We start from the raw sequence: 17,629 nt of genomic DNA on the forward strand, positions 1-17,629 counted from the left end.
CAGTGTCCGCATCAGCGGCTCTGCGCCGCCTCTCCATTGCGCCTCTGTTCGTCCCAACGTCCCCGCGTATGTATGTTTAACACGTTCGTTGTCGAACAATCTTTCCCGAAAATTCCCACGAAATTATTACCCGATTAGAATCCGATTATCCGGTCCTCCGACAGCAAAACTTCCCACTGTATAATTTCCCCTGGAAAAAGGTATTCGAACGAGCTTTTTAAAACGGTACAACTTTTTACCGTGCAATGGCTAAAAATATTTTCATTCAACTTTGCCATTACTTGCAACGGCGAAAACAGATTAAAATATTACGCTTTACGAACTTTTTTTATCTGCACTTATCTGCACAATTAATTAAAAAATAGGTTTCGTAGATCTCGGCAACTTATATGCAGACCGAAAATTTGATCGATTTGCCTGTACTGTCGCAGAACAGTATTGTTGATTTTTTTAAACCAGTTAACTGTGTTTGACGAGTATACGCGTCATGAAGAAGTGGCAGTATTTTGTGTTACGACGAGTATACTCGTCGCGCGTAAGAAGTAGCGACCATTGGCTGTTTAAATTGTAATATTTTCGTGAAAACAAAAACATATTCTGAAATTTCAAGATGTTTAGAATATTTTGAGGCCAGACCAGAATAAAACAAACGAATAAAACATATGAATAATTATACGAATAATTCGCGATATTGGTGTTCGACATGCAATGTACCATTATGCATCGTTCCTTGCTTTGCTGAATATCACTTTACAACAGCGATCTGAATTTTTAACTTTTATAAATATTTGATTTTTCTTGCGTTTTTCGTTTATTATATATGCAGTATATGTTAACGTTGAGCGAACAAGTAAATATTAGTAATAAAATTGTTAATTTTATAAAATATAACCGTATTTTCGATCCAATATTTCAACAGCGACACTTACTCTGTGTTTGACGAGTATACTCGTTGTCGTTTGATTCTCGCGACATATACAGGGTATCCCAAAAATGTCTCGCAATCCGAAAGTGGCGGGTTCCTCAGGCCATTTGAAGCAACTTTTTCCTTTACAAAATTTTTCTCCGAGGCACCGTTAACGAGTTATTAACGAAAAACAGTGACCAATGAGAGACGAGATCAGCTGGCGCGAGGCGACCGAGCCAATGAGCGGAACCGGGCTTCGTGCGCTGGTTGGCTGGGCCGCCTCGCGTCAGCCGTACTCGATTCTTATTGGTCACTGTTTTTCGTTAATAACTCGTTAACGGTGCCTCGGAGAAAATTTTCGCAAAGGAAAAAGTTGCTTCAAATGACCTGAGGACCCCGTCATTTCCGAATTGCGAGACATTTTTGGGACAACCTGTATAGGTGCCCGCTTTGAAAAGGAGGCGCCACAGCTAACTGGTTCAAGGCAGTCGCACAAAGAGTTGTTTTCGAAAATCGCACCTGGAGAAAGAATGATCTTTTTCTCAATCCTTAATAAGCGATTCAAAATTCTGCAAAATATAGTTATGAAAATAAAGCTGTGAAAATAATTAATATAGCTATATATTATATATAGCTATGAACGTAATTAAATTTAGGCTTGCATCCCAACTCCATATTACCCTTGAACGAAGGGGTAGAGGCCAGAAGTTTTACAGTATTGCATCGTATGCCGAGAACATAGTCCGGCGCACAAAAATAATGAAAAGCGGCGTGGGTCGGCACCCACGCAAGATAAGCACGAGTAATAGGCACTCGTGCTTATCTTGCCAGACCCATTCATTTCCGAAAATAAAATCACGTCATTTTAACGTTCGACCGACATATCAACGTGTCAAACAGACATCAAATTCGATCGCGATTATCCGAAATCGTTTCACTCGGCGACACGAACGCGAGACTCGCGATTATAAAGTTTGATCTCGATTCAATCGCGGGGTCAGTGTTCACACTAATCGCGTAACTATATTATACAAGGGAGACTGAGTCAGAGGGGACTGAAAATTTCATTCGCATATACGGAAACTCGAACTGCGATGCGAATATGAAATTCCCGCTGCCGCGAATCGCTTCGCTAATTATGCAGGTGTCGATTTACTTTTAGAACACGGTCGTGCGTGAACTCTGATAATTTCCGAAAACATTTTCCAAGTCGCGTTTAAACGTTTCCCCCCTCCCCTCCCCTCGATGCTTTATAATCGAACGATTTCATAAATTCGTCCGTTTCGCATGCGGATTTTTTTGGTAGAACACAATCGATTGTGTTCGGTTTAACAATGCGTTCCAGTGCATCGACACCGCCGTTCACTGTTCCCGACGGTTGTATAATATCTTTTAAATAGCTTCGAGCGCTCTCCGCTGTTAGAGTACGCGCGTATAGGAATTCTGTTGCACATTTTTCGACGATACACCTATTCCGGAATATTGATCCGCCCGAGCACGCCGGTGTAATGGAATTTTCTGCAATGTTTTTTTACGTTTTCATCACTCTGCCGTGCCGCATTTTTTATTGTCGCGCGATGCCGTCAAAATGGCCGGCCCTTTCGACCTAAATTGAATTCGTCCGATTTGGACGTATTTCTTCGAATTTATTTCCTCCGGGCGTATTCCTTTGGTGCACTTTCTCTTTTATCCGTCAACGAATCTCGAATGTCTCCGAATGTGCAAAATAATTTCTCTGTTTTCCTTTTATTTTTAAACAAAATTATATCACAAAAAGTGATTTTTCAAATACCCTTCCGTAACCCTATAAACCTCGACAAATTGTTAAATTCTACGCGTTGAAATATCGTCGGTTTGTTCTCTCTTCGAATACGTTTATGGATTATGTATTTATTGGACGAAATACCTTTTGGCGCGTCGTGATTGGACGAAAAAAGAAGAACCCGTGTCGAATATCTTTCCGAGAACTATCTCTTACGGAAATTCTGTCAAAACCGCCACGATTTTTCAGGCCCTTTCGACAGTCCGTTCCATTAAAAGTTAATCAGTATTTACTCGGCTAAACATTGAAATATAACAAATTACAAAAACTATCGTTTCTCGATCAAAAGACAAGGTCGCCTCGACTTTTTAAAAATGTAACCCCGTATTTCGAACTTCGCGGCGTTATGAAATTATATGTTCAACGACCTTCGGTGAGCTTAACTTCAGCAGTTAGGGTTGCGCGACAAAAGCGTTAACATCGCAATGCAATTATATTCGAAATTCGAAAGAAATCATTAAAACGTTTAATCCCGCTATCCGATCGTTTTCAAATCTTTGCACACGTCACTTTCTTGCCAAGCGTCGTAACAGAGTGGTAAATACACCAAATAATTATGAAACGAAATTGAACCCTTACGGACTGCTCTATTGTTTACCGGAGAAGGGAGACGGAACGGAAATTATTGCGAGCATCTGATGTATGACCGGTTCTGACCGATATCGATATAATTATCGACGCAAGAGTCGCGGTGGTTGATGAACGTCGACCGAGCTGTCCCATCGTAGTTCCTTTGGGCTTCAAAGCTTACCCCGAAGTCGCTGACGGCCAAAGAGACCAGCAGGTAATTGGATGCAGTCCGCAGCCTCTTGTACCGATAGAAAGCGGCCAGAATAATGGAGTTGCCGGAGACGGTGATCGGCGATAAAATGCAGACTATTGACACCGCCAAAACCACCGAGACAGGATTGACGTCGAGCCGCGTATCGATCTTGGTCACCGTCGGCAGAAGCGCGGCCGTCAATTCCCCGGGCACGGTGGACGGCAACGGGTCCGTCGCGGGCGTTGACATTTTAATTGACAAGGTTCCGTAGACCACCGAGCTCCTCGCCGAGTCTTCAAGTCAGATTCCGCTCGTAAACGTGCCCCTCGTAGGACGACATGGCGCATATCCGGCCGACCAGCACCGCACCCTCGCCGAGATTCGAGTTTAATCGATTGCAACGATGCCGACGCTCGGCCAGTGATCCTTTCCGGTCTCCTCTGTGCATGGAAATCCTGAAATCGAGAAGCGATCCGGTATTTAGACGAACCCTTTGGGCGAATTGTTCTGACGTTTTATTCATTATTTATTATCGCGAAACTATTAGGTCTACCGGAAAGTTCTGTCCGATAGTGTCACTTCAAGTTTCAATCCATATTCACGTGTTGATTTGAGACATATATGACTATCTCTCTTTATCATTGCATTTACACGCATGTACTCTCCTAAATAAACTGAAACAAAGATGTCTCATGTCATTATTAACACGTTCCGTGCCACGTGTACCATCGATGGTACACGCTTGCATGTTTACTTAGTGAACTGAACAAATTGTTTACAAGAAATTTAGAACCGAAGAATCAATTTCCACCGCAAGAATGGGCGTTGATAAGTTTTTGTTACGTTGTTATGTGTACGAGAATTAATAATTGCACGTAATACATCAAGTTTTAGTAAAATATCAAAGTGTGAAGATTCGAGTAAAAAAAGCTCGGCACGGAACGTGTTAAATGAGACGCGATCGTAAAAACATGGCTACCGATGATAATGCCAGACCACATACTGCTTCGGCGACTCGTCAGAAAATCGCAGAGCTAGGCTGGGAAATTCTGTCGCATCTATCATACTCCCCAGACCAAGCACCCTCCGATTATCACTTGTTTCTCTCTTTGCAAAACTTTTTACAGGAAAAAAATTCAAAACTGAAGCTGACGTCAACCAAGCACTAGTCGAGTTCTTCGCCTCTAAAAATAAATCATTTTTTAAAAATGGCATTTACAAGTTGCCATCACGCTGACAAGAAGTCATAAGTAGCGATGGAAAGTATATTCTACAATAAATATTATTAAATGTATGAAAATTGTGTTATATTTCAATTCAAAAACGGACAGAACTTTCCGGTAGACCTAATATTATCTACAGAGTGCGTCGCAGGAAGCGGACGGTTTTTGATATGAAATTACGAGTTCATGTGTCGAGATATTTGTTTCCAAATGAGCCGTTTATTTTGAAAGTGGCATAAGTCACTTTTTTTTTTTTTAAATGAGAAGATACCGTTCAATTGTAATTAGTGTTACCATTAACTCGATTTTTTGAAAAAGTGACTATGCCACTTTCAAAATAAACGGCTCAAATACAAGCAATCGAAAGTACAGTCCTCGCGCGACAAGGTGGTACCCTTGTGTTTATGTACCCCCTCTTATTAGCTGCCTCGCTGCCGCAGCTATCGGTCGCTAGCGACCGCCGTCGATCTTCGATAGGCGCGGTAGTGGGGCGCCTAATAAGAGGGGGGAATGTAAACACGAAGGTGCCTTCTTGCCGCGCGAGGGCTGTACATTACATGGCATTTTATTTATGGAAGCTAATTTCGCTTAAATGGCGTCCTTTGCTGCGTACATGCTGTTCCAAGCGGTTTCGTAAATTTCCCATTACGCGCGTTTTTCGTGTTTTCGGTAATGAAATTGGTGGAATTCCGATGGATGTGCTACAACGCGAAACAGGAAATTTACGAAGATAAAGTGGCACGTGATGTACTTGTATTCTACTTTTATTTTTAGAAACAAATATCTCGACACATAAATTAGCGATTTCACATAAGAAACCGTCAAGTTTCTTTGACGGACATTGAACTGATTCTGAAATTTTTTTTTTAATTCCAAATATATTTTTTACAGAATTATACAGAAACGAGAACAATTAACTTACGCTATCATCGGAATAATTTTACGATTTCTATTCGAATAATTTGGTGCAATGGAGAGTAAAGAATTATTTGAACAAGTAGATAACGAATAGTTGTTATTCGAATAAAATGTTTCCAAATAAATGAAATTCTCCTAGACAAATATAAAAGTATATAATAAGTAAATATTCTTAAATAAATAAATTTCAGATATTTATCCGAAACGTTTCGAACAGCGCCGAACTCTGTTACAAACACAGAGACCCGCCGAGCTTGTAAAGTTCGCAGAGCTCAGTTTTTACGAACCTCCCACGTTCTCGCAGCTTCCCGATGCCATAGCAGAGTTTGATGTCGGCCTGTAGCTGAGCGCTCGTTGTTTCAAATCGCGATTTAAGACGGTGGCGATAAATTCCTCGCGGAATCACCATCAATTCACGACGGCGAGGCGCATCGGGATGGGGCCCGGAAATTAGACGATTTCGGTGACGATTCCGACCTTGGCCCGATTCCCCGGCATTCCTTGGTCCGCCGTTTCACCTTTCCGCCATTGCCGGCGTATTCTATCTGGAACAAACATCCGCGTTCGCCGGTGATTACCTTCCATTACGAGACGGTTTTTTTTTTAACGGCCTGGCGGAACGCTTTCGATAAATCAGAGATCCGCGCGATTAAGCTCAACAGCTGTGCACACGGAGCGTTTCGCGAGCTGCTCGCGTCGAGTGTCGACCAGCAGCTGCCCCCTAGCCTGACACGCTGTACAATTGCTGTCGTGTGGCACTTTGGGGGCAAAGCAAACCACAAAACTCCTTACACGGACGCGGAGTTAAGACTGGGTCTTCCGTACCCAGCCTAATGAACGATGAGCGAAGGCGGCGATTTACCCACGTTCGGACCCCTCGTAGGTGTTCCGTCGGGGGGTGGGTACTAAATTTCTTGTGTATGCCAGATCTGGCGAGGAAACATATCTGCGCCACCTTCGCGGTGGCCAGATTCGCAATAAATGTCGACCAGCAGCGGTCTGCTGCAGAATAATCTAATTACACCGCGCGCGCTAAATCTCCCGCGACCGATTATAAATATTACTCAACGGTCACGCGCGTTTCATTGACCATTACGAACCCCTTTGTCTCGTAACGGAGACATTTCGCGGGGGCGTGTGCGACTCCTCTTTGTTTCGCAAGCGAAGCACAGTCGCAAGAATCGTCTCGTCGATGACGATCATTCATGCTGGTGAAAATAATCGCGCGTGCTCCCGGGACTCGCCATTGTGTCGCGCGCGAGACCGAGCTCGGCGCTGCGGAAATTTTTGCGGAACGCGATTGTACTCGCTTCGTCATTAGGCTGTAGATTTTGTGCGTTTCTTTTTTTTGAGAAAAATGAGTAAGCGAAAGATAAATCTGTGGAAACGCGCGTTGCCCGAATTTGGGAATGTCGTTCTATTATTTCTGACTCGCTGAAGTTGTTTAGGGAAGAAACATATTTTTATTTAACTTCTGTTCCTCGCGATTGACTCAGCACAGAATTCTGAAGACGTCGCACGAATTTATGAACGTTCTCCTATTATTTCTGATTTAGCAAAATTATCAAAAGAATAGAAACGTTTTTGTTCAACTTTTGTTCCTCGCGATTGACTCAGCACAGAATTGTGAAGACGTCGCACGAATTTATGAACGCGTTCTCCTATTATTTCTGATTTAGCAAAATTATCAAAAGAATAGAAACGTTTTTGTTCAACTTTTGTTCCTCGCGATTGACTCAGTACAGAATTCTGAAGACGTCGCACGAATTTATGAACGCGTTCCCCTATTACTTCTGATTTAGCAAAATTATCAAATGAAAAGAAACGTTTTTGTTCAACTTCTGTTCCTCGCGATTGACTCAGCACAGAATTGTGAAGACGTCGCACGAATTTATGAACGCGTTCTCCTATTATTTCTGATTTAGCAAAATTATCAAAAGAATAGAAACATTTTTGTTCAACTTCTGTTTCTCATGATTGACTCGATGGAAAGCTGCGAAAACGTCGCACGAATTTAGGAATATTGTTCTATTATTTCGGATTTGTTCAAATTATTAAATGAATGAACACATTTTTTTGTTTAACTCTTGTTCCTTGGGGCTGACCAAATATGAAACTGTGTAAATATTGCGCGCATTTACCAACATCGTTTTATCGTTTCCGGCTTCTGTTCGTCACAATTGAATCGATGCAAAACCGCATAAACATTGCACAAATTTAACAATACTGTTCTATTATTTCAGTGTTTACTAAAGTCGTTAATAGAAGAAACGTATTGTTATCGAACTTCTGATTCTAACAGTTAACTAAAAAATGACCTCCTTTCTGCAAAGAGATCGATGTTCGTATACATAATAAAAGTGTACAGAAATTAGGCCGCAGAAGGTTAGAAACCATTGAGTTCATTAAGTGAAAGGTTATATTTATAAATGATGAAACGTTCGTCGAGTTTGTAAGAAAGTCTGCCTTTGTTAAGCTTTGAACCAACATTTACTTTTCTGATTACATTTACCATAACGAAGGAGAACTTGTTGTAGTCGGCGAGCGAATAACCTTTTCTGCGGAAATTCCTGGAAGATTGGAAATTTCTGGTTCGAAAGTTTTTGTTGGATGTAACCCGATCCATTTAGTTGGGAACCATTAGTAATTATATTCGTTCCGATCCCGCGGAGCTGTTATCGATCTCGCAGAATATATCGCATGAAAATTATGATACAAAATGTAGTCGAATCAGAGAACATATATTCAAATTCTTTAAACTTTTAAATTATACGTTCTATGAAACATTTTAAGCACACAATTCCATGGTTTCAAAGAATCATGTTAATTGTATCATAAATTTCACGCAAGAAAGTATTTATTTATATTGGTTACAAATCGAATGGTTCGACGAGATATTTTCAGACGCGTTTGAGATGCAATAAATTATTCAGGAAACCGATGTTGATCGCAAAAACTTGGGAAACCTCTCTGCAAGCACGAAAAGTCGATACGTCATCATTTGTCATCCTTGAATACATGCAATTTATATGTAACAACTTTTCATAGAACACATAATTTGAAAGTTATTTGAGGTCCGAATTGTTATATCAAAATACCGTGGAATGATTTAATTGGGAAAGACGTCGCTTTGGAATATTGTTCTATTATTTTCAACTTATTGAAATTATTACAAGAACAAATACATTTTTATCTAACTTCTGTTACTCACAATTGACACAATTTATTTTACTGCTATTAAAATTATTAAAACAAGAAATACATTTTTATTTAACTTCTATATCTCACGATTGACTTAATAGAAAACTCTGTACAATCCTCACGCGACAAGAAAACACCTTCGTGTTTACATTCCCCCTCCTACTAGCTGTCCCACTGCTACAGCCACTAAGAGGGGGAACGTAAATATAAAGGTGCCTTCTTGTCGCGTGAGGATTATTTCCGACTAATTAAAATCGTTACTACAGGAGTCACATTTTTATTTAGCTTATATTGCACACAATTCACTCAACACAAAATTGTGAAGACGTGACACGAATTTAACAATACTGTTCCATTATTTCCGACTCATTAAAATTATTATAAGAAACATTATGTTTATAATTTCTATTCTTAGTGATTGACTTAATAATACAAATCTGTGAAGATATCACACGGATTTAGGAATTTACAGGAATATTGTCGTATTATTTCCAACTTATTAAAATCATTAAAACAAGAAATACATTTTTATTTAACTTTTATATCTCACGATTGACTTAATAGAAAACTGTGTACAATCCTCACGCGACAAGAAGACACCTTCGTGTTTACATTCCCCCTCTTACTAGCTGTCCCACTGCTACAGCCACTAAGAGGGGGAACGTAAATATAAAGGTGCCTTCTTGTCGCGCGAGGGCTGTAAACATTGCACGACTTTAACAACAGCGCTCTATTATATCCGACTTAGTAAAATCGTTACTACAAGAGTCACATTGTTATTTAGCTTATGTTACACACAATTCACTCAACACAAAATTGTGAAGACGTGACACGAATTTAACAATACTGTTCCATTATTTCCGACTCATTAAAATTATTATAAGAAACATTATGTTTATAATTTCTATTTTTAGTGATTGACTTAATAATACAAATCTGTGAAGATATCACACGAATTTAGGAATTTACAGGAATATATTGTCGTATTATTTCCAACTTATTAAAATCATTAAAACAAGAAATACATTTTTATTTAACTTCTATATCTCACGCTAGACTTAATACAAAACTGCGAGGACACTGCACGAATTTCGAAACGTCGTACGTTCCTGATTTATTGAAATGAATGCGTGGACGTTGCCGCTGAACGGTTAACAAAACCATTGCGGAACAATTTAACGCTTTCAACTGCGACCACAACAATACTGCCATTCGTATGAAAAGGGTCTGTCATTTCGCTCGATTGGCAGTGGACAGCGTCCGCCGCGCCGTTGCAATTCGGCAGAGACAACAGCGTAAATTTCGGTCGCGCGCGTACCTTCTGGCAAATTAGCTGTCAGCTGATATTTCAGCGGCCCTCAGCCCCGATAATGAACGCCTAAGTTGCCAGTTCCTCTCCGATAAGCTTGATCTCCGTAACAACAGTCCCCGACGCCGTCAAAGAAACCGTCGACCGTCGCCGAAGGGAAAAGAGAGGGCGGCGATGGGGGGGGGGGGGGTCTGGTTTATATTCACCCGCACGTCTTCCATTATCTCGAATTTGCAATTCGGATGCGGCCGGTGTTAAAGCTTCGGGAGACAAATGACCGGTGGCAGGGTTAACCGTTCCGGTCGGCAAGAACGTTCCAGGCTTATCAAAATCAACGTGGCCGCAGCCCTCCTTTCTCCGGCAGCCCGGCTGCCGCGCCGCGCCACGCCGTTTAATTAATTCCATTCCGCGAAAGCGCATTTCGCGCCCCGGCCACCGTGTTTTCCAGCGTCGCCCTTCCATTATCCGGTTTCAGTCCCGACAATAGGACATTGTAATTAAGGCCCGAAGCGGTACCGTTAGACCGCCATTTTGACAGGATTTCAGTAACGCTGCTGGTCTACTGTTCGAATTGCCCCGGGCCATCCGGATACGGAAAACGACACCGCTAATCCAACTCCGCGGATTTCGATGAAACGATAACCGGCCGAGTCGTTTACACGATTTGTCGCAGGGGTTACTGCGACGGTTTATATAAAATAATCCGAGAGTATTTTTGGTTTTATATAACGAGAACTTTAATATAACTTGTAACAAAAGGCGATGAGGTACAGTGTGTAGAAGGTAAAGGTAAACGAGTGACGGATGATACAGAAATATGAACACGTTGAGAGTCGGAGGAAAACTTGCTAACTGACTTCTCGGTCGAGAGGTCCTCGTATTTATTGGTAAGGGAAAGTCCTTGGGAAGGGCGAAGGCCTTTCCCGAAGATTTTCCGACCGGGGTGATCCGGGACCTATGGTCCGAAGCTGTGTCCCAACGTTTTTATTGTTTTATTGGGGTGTGTACGCCTTGCGTCGGGAAAACCCGAAAAAGGCATATGCACACCCCGCTTTTGAAGGACGTGTCTTTTTATGTCTGGTCCGCCACAACGAGATAGATTATTTGCGATCCGGTGAATAAATAAATGCGCGTTAACGCGTTAGACCACACGCCGCGCGCATCGGACGATGAAACGTCGCGCTCCGTATATTAACCCTTTCGCTACGGCGGTTCAGTCCGCCGTAGCGCCCCTCCTGAACGGAACCACCCGCCGAAATTGTGCACATTGCGCGTGGATAGTGTATTTGGGAAGAAAAGGGATTTTTCTTTAAAACAATATAGTTATAATTTCTGCATAAGGTATAAAGTTATTTAATAGGTAAAAAAAGTTTCATTCACAATGGAAAAAGTGAAGAAATAATATATAATATACAGTAATAAAATAAAACATAATATTCATAATACAAAACATAATACATAATAATTAGTCCTAAAGTTAGTACTTTCGATTTTCTATCCCTTTATGACATGTAACACAATAATAATGGGAAATGCAGGTATAACAAATATAACTTGAATGGTGTGTCGTTTATTTCGGACTGTCGTTTGTTTGTTTCGTCAAAAGATTCACGCAATACCAGCATGTCGGATATATCCGGCGTTCGTCCCCAGAGGGCGATCATGTGGATGTCGGATATATCCGGCGTTCGGCTCTGCGAGTGTTCATATGGATGACGGATATATCCGTCGTTCGGAGCGAAAGGGTTAATTTACGATCCGGAAAAATTGTTGGCTTTCATTCATGGTTGCTCGATAAAATATTCGGACATCTTTTAAAAACGAATAAATATCCAAAAATCGAACCAAATGGTTTGAATATTTTCGAATCGTTAGAGTGACTAGTTTATTACGCGACGAGTAAATAAACGTTCGCGAAAGGCGCAATTCGTTGGACGACGAATGAAAATGACAGCATTAGAAAGATAACTTTTGTGCCTGTTACTTTATATTTTAATCGCTAGGTTTTGTTACGAACGCATAAAATCTGTGATCTAGTTATTATCAACGAGTGGATCGCGGATCATTATATTAAATAAAATTAGGATGACTAGGAAATGAGGATGATTCGACATCGTTATATCCTAAAATACACTGCTCAACAAAATTATATTATAGAGTAATTTTGGATAGAAATTGGCGAACTTTGACTGACGATATCGCTTTAAAATCCAGTAACTTTGTGATCAAAAATCACAGCCATGTTTTTTCTTTTTTTTCGGATTAAAAGGAAAGGGTCGAACTTTATTCGACTGGAAGCAACATCTCCGATATTTTACAAATTCCGCGTGTTTCGAACTTGGCATTTTTCAATATGACAAACCTGGCCTCGAATCTGAGGGGTTACAGAGGTGAAGGTGCATCGAACTTAAAACATAGGAACAGTATTCTAAAGTAAAGGTTTCGAGTTTTAATTTAAAAGAAGAGTCATCATTCTACGATGATTTTTCGCGGAGTTATCGTGAGTCAAAGTTGGCCGATTTTTATTGAAAATATTTCTATAAATATTTCTTAATATTTTCGACCAGTACATTATAAAGTAACGATGTATAGTTCAAGTAGCCCCATCAATTTTTGATGAGAAAAAATCATCAAATCGATGCGGAACGAAATCGAGTAGTTTTGGATAGAAATTGGCGCACTTTGACTGACGATATCGCTTTAAAATCCAGTAACTTTGTGAACAAAAATCACAGCCATGTTTCTTCTTCTTTTCGAATTAAAAGGAAAGGGTCGAACTTTATTCGACTGGAAGAAAAATTTTTTACAAAGGCATTTTTCAATATGACAAACGTGTCCTCGAATCTGAAGGGTTACAGAGGCGAAGGTGCATCGAACTTAAAATATAGGAACAGTGCTTGAAAGTAGAGGGGTTTCGAGTTTTAATTTAAAAGAAGAGTCATCATTCTACGATGATTTTTCGCGGAGTTATCGTGTGTCAAAGTTGGCCGATTTTTATTGAAAATATTTCTATAAATATATCTCAATATTTTCGACCAGTATATTATAAAGTAACGATGTATAGTTCAAGTAGCCCCATCAATTTTTGGTGAGAAAAAATCATCAAATCGATGCGGAACGAAATTACAACTTCAAGTTCGTTCTCATGGCATCAGAGATTCGGGAAGTCTCCGAACTACGCTGACTCGGAAAGGGTGACGCAAACATGGTTAATCGGCGACCCGAGTAAAAGTTCGCCCACCACAACGTCATCTTTGGATCGCTATAATTTTTTCACGGATGGCCAGTCAAGTCCGGCGTGCAGCCGGTTGATCGTAGGGTCGGTTAATGATCGGAACGGTTCTTCCGCTCGCTTTCGCGAACCGTTCAGCAAGATGGATCCCGGGGCTGGGATCGTCCCACTCATCAATCTCGCCTGAAAATAGCAAATCGTGCGAAATAAACGAATCGATCAAGCTCACCGCTTTATGGCCCGAAAGCTCTTTCGATTTTCTTCGCCAGGAAGAGATAAGGTGGCGCTCGCACCATCGTGGAGACGCGATTTCACCGAACGATTACTGTACGGAGAAAGTAACGCCGAATCAACTGGTGGCGCATTCGATTCGTTTGTAACGAGATTGCGACGCGTGGCCAGATTTGCTCGAACTTCATTTCATCCGTTATTATTAAAAGTTGATCGCTGCGGTCCACTCGTCAGTTCGATAACGAGTTCGTTTCGACCAAAGTGAAATTGGAACAGATTCATCGGTGAAAGCAGTCTCTTATTAATGCTTCTAGTAGATCGAATTGCTTCTAGTCTTGTTAAATCTACGTATTAGTAATATTACACATGTATATAATATTTATATTTGTATTTTATACTTGTTCCGGCAGTCAAATAAATTATTAAGTCAATAGATCTTGCGCGCTGTTAAGGAAATCTAAAGCTTCTTTTCCAAATTGTTTGAAATGACTGAAATTTTGCTGAGATGTTAAAGGGACTGGTTTACTAGACAATGTTTGAACAAATTAGTTGAAACGACTAAAAAGACTAAGATTCATATTTTTAACCATTTTCTAGCGTATGCACAATCTCTGTTGACGTTCGATTAGCCTAAATATATTAGTGAGAAGAATCAGAATGAAAATCAAAGGTCTGCCCAAACAGTGTAAACAAAATCAAAACTTGCATCTTGTAAGTGTTTCGAAGATTTTTACTCGAACAATTATTGCAATCTATAATAAGAACTATCGCGTTGCTAAGTACAGATATCGTCGTCAATTATAGCTTGCTCCATCTTTCTTCTCGTGCTGCATTTTTTCCGAGCATCTTTCTTAGTCTCTCGTTCGATAATTTAACAAAAATTCAGAACCCTGCGAATCAGAGCTTCCTCTCATTCTCTTAATCGTTTTATCGACGCACGATCTGTTTTAAAATGATGGAACAAAACTCAACGGAACTACTACAAGTGCCACTGAATCAACGAGACACTTAATAGATCATTTCCGCAACGAGAATGCAATATACTTCTCGCGCCGTTTTCGACCGACTTCCCTGGAAGCGCGCAGAATGCAGCCATTCGAGCCGATCACTTTTTTAACATCCTCGTAAGATTGCTAATGCCTATCTTCGGACAATATTGAATGGAGCCTCGTGCTCCGATACTCCGTTCATCTTCTGGTTTCGCGATTATCTACGGCGAACACGACGTTCTCCACGGCGAATCTAACCGCGCGCGCAAATTTTCTCCTTTCATCGTTGCGAATATTATTTTCGTCCTTGGCTCAGTCAATTATCCGATCGAGCGGACTCCTCGCTTTGGTATAAATAGGGACGCTGTAGGAATTTTCTACGACGGTCTATCGCAACCGGCTAGTCGAAGTCCGTCATTATCGGACCGCGGAGTTTCGCGGAAAACAAAAATTGCCCGCGTCGATTTCAAGAAACGGAAACTAAATAGCAAAGCTTTTTTAATAGATTCGAATAATAATAATAATAATAATAATAATAATAATGATAATAATAATAATAATAATAATAATCTAATAATAATCTAATAATAATCTAATAATCTAATAATAATAATAATAATAATCTAATAATAATCTAATAATAATCTAATAATAATCTAATAATCTAATAATAATAATAATAATCTAATAATAATAATAATAATCTAATAATAATAATAATAATCTAATAATAATCTAATAATCTAATAATAATAATAATAATCTAATAATAATCTAATAATCTAATAATAATAATAATAATCTAATAATAATCTCTCTAATAATTAATAATAATCTTTTCAAATAGATTCGAAATAATACACGGATACCTCAAGGTTCCTTTAATCTCTCTATTGTGAATTGTGCTGCTTAAAGTAAAGCAATACTTAAAGTAACGTCCCAACATCTTCCTTTGGTTCTTTGCCGATGAATATAGAAGATAGTGATATTTTAACACTAAACCTACCAAACAGTAATACTAACTGGCGTGTACTGCTTCACAAAAGTGAGAAGGCCGAATTTATTTAGATTTTGCATCGGTGTAATCAATGGCGCAGTTTGTTTTTTATTGATTCTGATCCACCGTTGATTTATTCCCAAAAGCATGCAGCGCTTCAAGCTGCACGAAGCAAATTCATGGCGAGCTCATCCATGCCCACGACGACAAGCTGGATAAAGTTACGAAGGCCGAGGCGTTCGAAATCAAAATGCTACTTTCAATCGAGGACAAATTGCAATCAAAAAATTGCATCGTAAACAATGTTTCATTCACGATGCTCTCGGGAATAGTGGGATGTAAATAATAGTCGTGCAAAATGGAAATATTGTAGGTCGGAGATGCTATGAGATGAATTATAAGAGAATAATGATGATGAATAATGAGAGAATTAAGCGAGGCATGCTTGTCAATCAATGCTGATGCATCGGCTAGACTGTGTTTTTAACACTATATCTACCAAGCAGTAATACTAACTGGCATGTACCGCTTCACAAAAGTGAGAAGACCGAATTTATTTAGAATTTGTAAAGTTTTTATTATAAAACTTGCTCCGATAATGTAACTCATTCAAGCATTTTCCACGAAAGAGTTTCGAAACTTTGCCGAATTGCAAAATAAGAAAGCGGTCACTTTGACCGCGGTAGGTTTAGTGTTAATAACTCGACCGTAGTTTAATAACTGATGCATGCGGGACAAAAGTGAAAATAGAAACACCGTTGTATCGTTATTTTGAAGTTCATTAAAATTATCGTTTAAATTAACGTCTGCGGGTTTACCAATATTTATCGAAAAAATTGTCGTCCGCAACGATCTGTCGAAAAATCAGTTGCTTTCTGTATTTACTAAAGGCAACGCGAGATAGTTTATTAACGCCCGAATACGAGCACTGCCGGGCACGTGAAATTGATTTCATTTGCGGAAGTCAAACACACGCTCGCGCAGGCGTGCATTCGATTGGCCTGAAACGTTTATCCACTTCGCATATTATTCTATATACTGTCAATACTATATAGGTACATCCATGAAATTAAATTGCAATGCTCTATAGACGCTTTGGCTAATACCGCCAATTAATTATGTTACTTTGACATATGCTGATTTCCAGATAAAAAGTTTGCGAAATATTACTATCAAATATGAATATCAAAGATTGTCGCTCACGATAAAAAAAAAAAACGCGCGCAAGAATCTGCAGATATTTTCGCTTCGTCAATTTTTCGACTAATTCCTCTGTATCAGAGAATTATTCGAATAATTCTTTAGTCGGATAATATCTGATTTCGATCAATTTTTTTTCCAGATAAATATTTATTCGATCGGATATTCATCGGATAGCGAATCGAATAATATTATTCGATTCGTTGGTTATTATCTCCGATCCGTCATCGAAATAAAATTTTGCCCAAATCTGCACTCGGCGAACCATCTCTACTAACAGAAAAACAACAGTCAATTTTTAAACCGGACTTTTAAATTTTACGGATCACTTGAGACGTTAGATAATAGAATATCGCTTCGCTTCGGTTCTGTCCGCGCAAAAACTGTTCGGCGACCTGGCAACGCCGAGAAATAATTTTCGAAACAAACGAATCGTTTCGTGGACGAATCGTAGGTTCATTGGCGCGCTTTTACGGACGGTTCCTTCTCGGTAGTTTTTTTTTCTTTCGGTCGGCCGGGCGCACAGAAGTCGCGGGGTCTGAAATTTCGTCGGATGGGGCCGGCGCGGAGGCAGCGGAACCAATCATAGCAACGGAAAACGAATTTCTCCGGCAGGAATGATTAACGGCACAACAGATTGGTGTCGGCGTGGTTCCTTTTTTTCCGATTGTATTTTTGATTCCAACCGCGCGCGCGCGCGCGCGGGAACCGTTTCGATTTCCGATATAACTAACGCTTGATTGGGGGCACGTTCGATAATCAACTTGCCTGCCTCCCCGCCCCCTTCTCTCTTCTCCGCCCTCGCCCCGCCAGTTCTCTCGCCTCTCTCTTCCTTTT

At 40.1% G+C, this 17,629-nt stretch overlaps 1 protein-coding gene across 1 annotated transcript in view; it reads right to left on the reverse strand.

Annotated features, from left to right (window-relative positions):
- Positions 1–17,629, reverse strand: part of LOC117228121 (uncharacterized) — a 223,456-nt gene that overhangs the window by 28,806 nt on the left and 177,021 nt on the right. Inside the window, exons 3-4 of the mRNA XM_033483807.2 lie at positions 5,921–6,178; positions 3,481–3,947 (exon numbers count right to left, since the gene is read on the reverse strand). Of these exons, the coding sequence (XP_033339698.2) occupies positions 3,481–3,741 (261 nt within the window). The 5' untranslated portion in view covers positions 3,742–3,947; positions 5,921–6,178. The remainder of the gene's footprint in view (positions 1–3,480; positions 3,948–5,920; positions 6,179–17,629) is intronic.

This window comes from Megalopta genalis, chromosome 6, assembly GCF_051020955.1.
Source record: "Megalopta genalis isolate 19385.01 chromosome 6, iyMegGena1_principal, whole genome shotgun sequence".
NCBI lineage: Eukaryota > Metazoa > Arthropoda > Insecta > Hymenoptera > Halictidae > Megalopta > Megalopta genalis.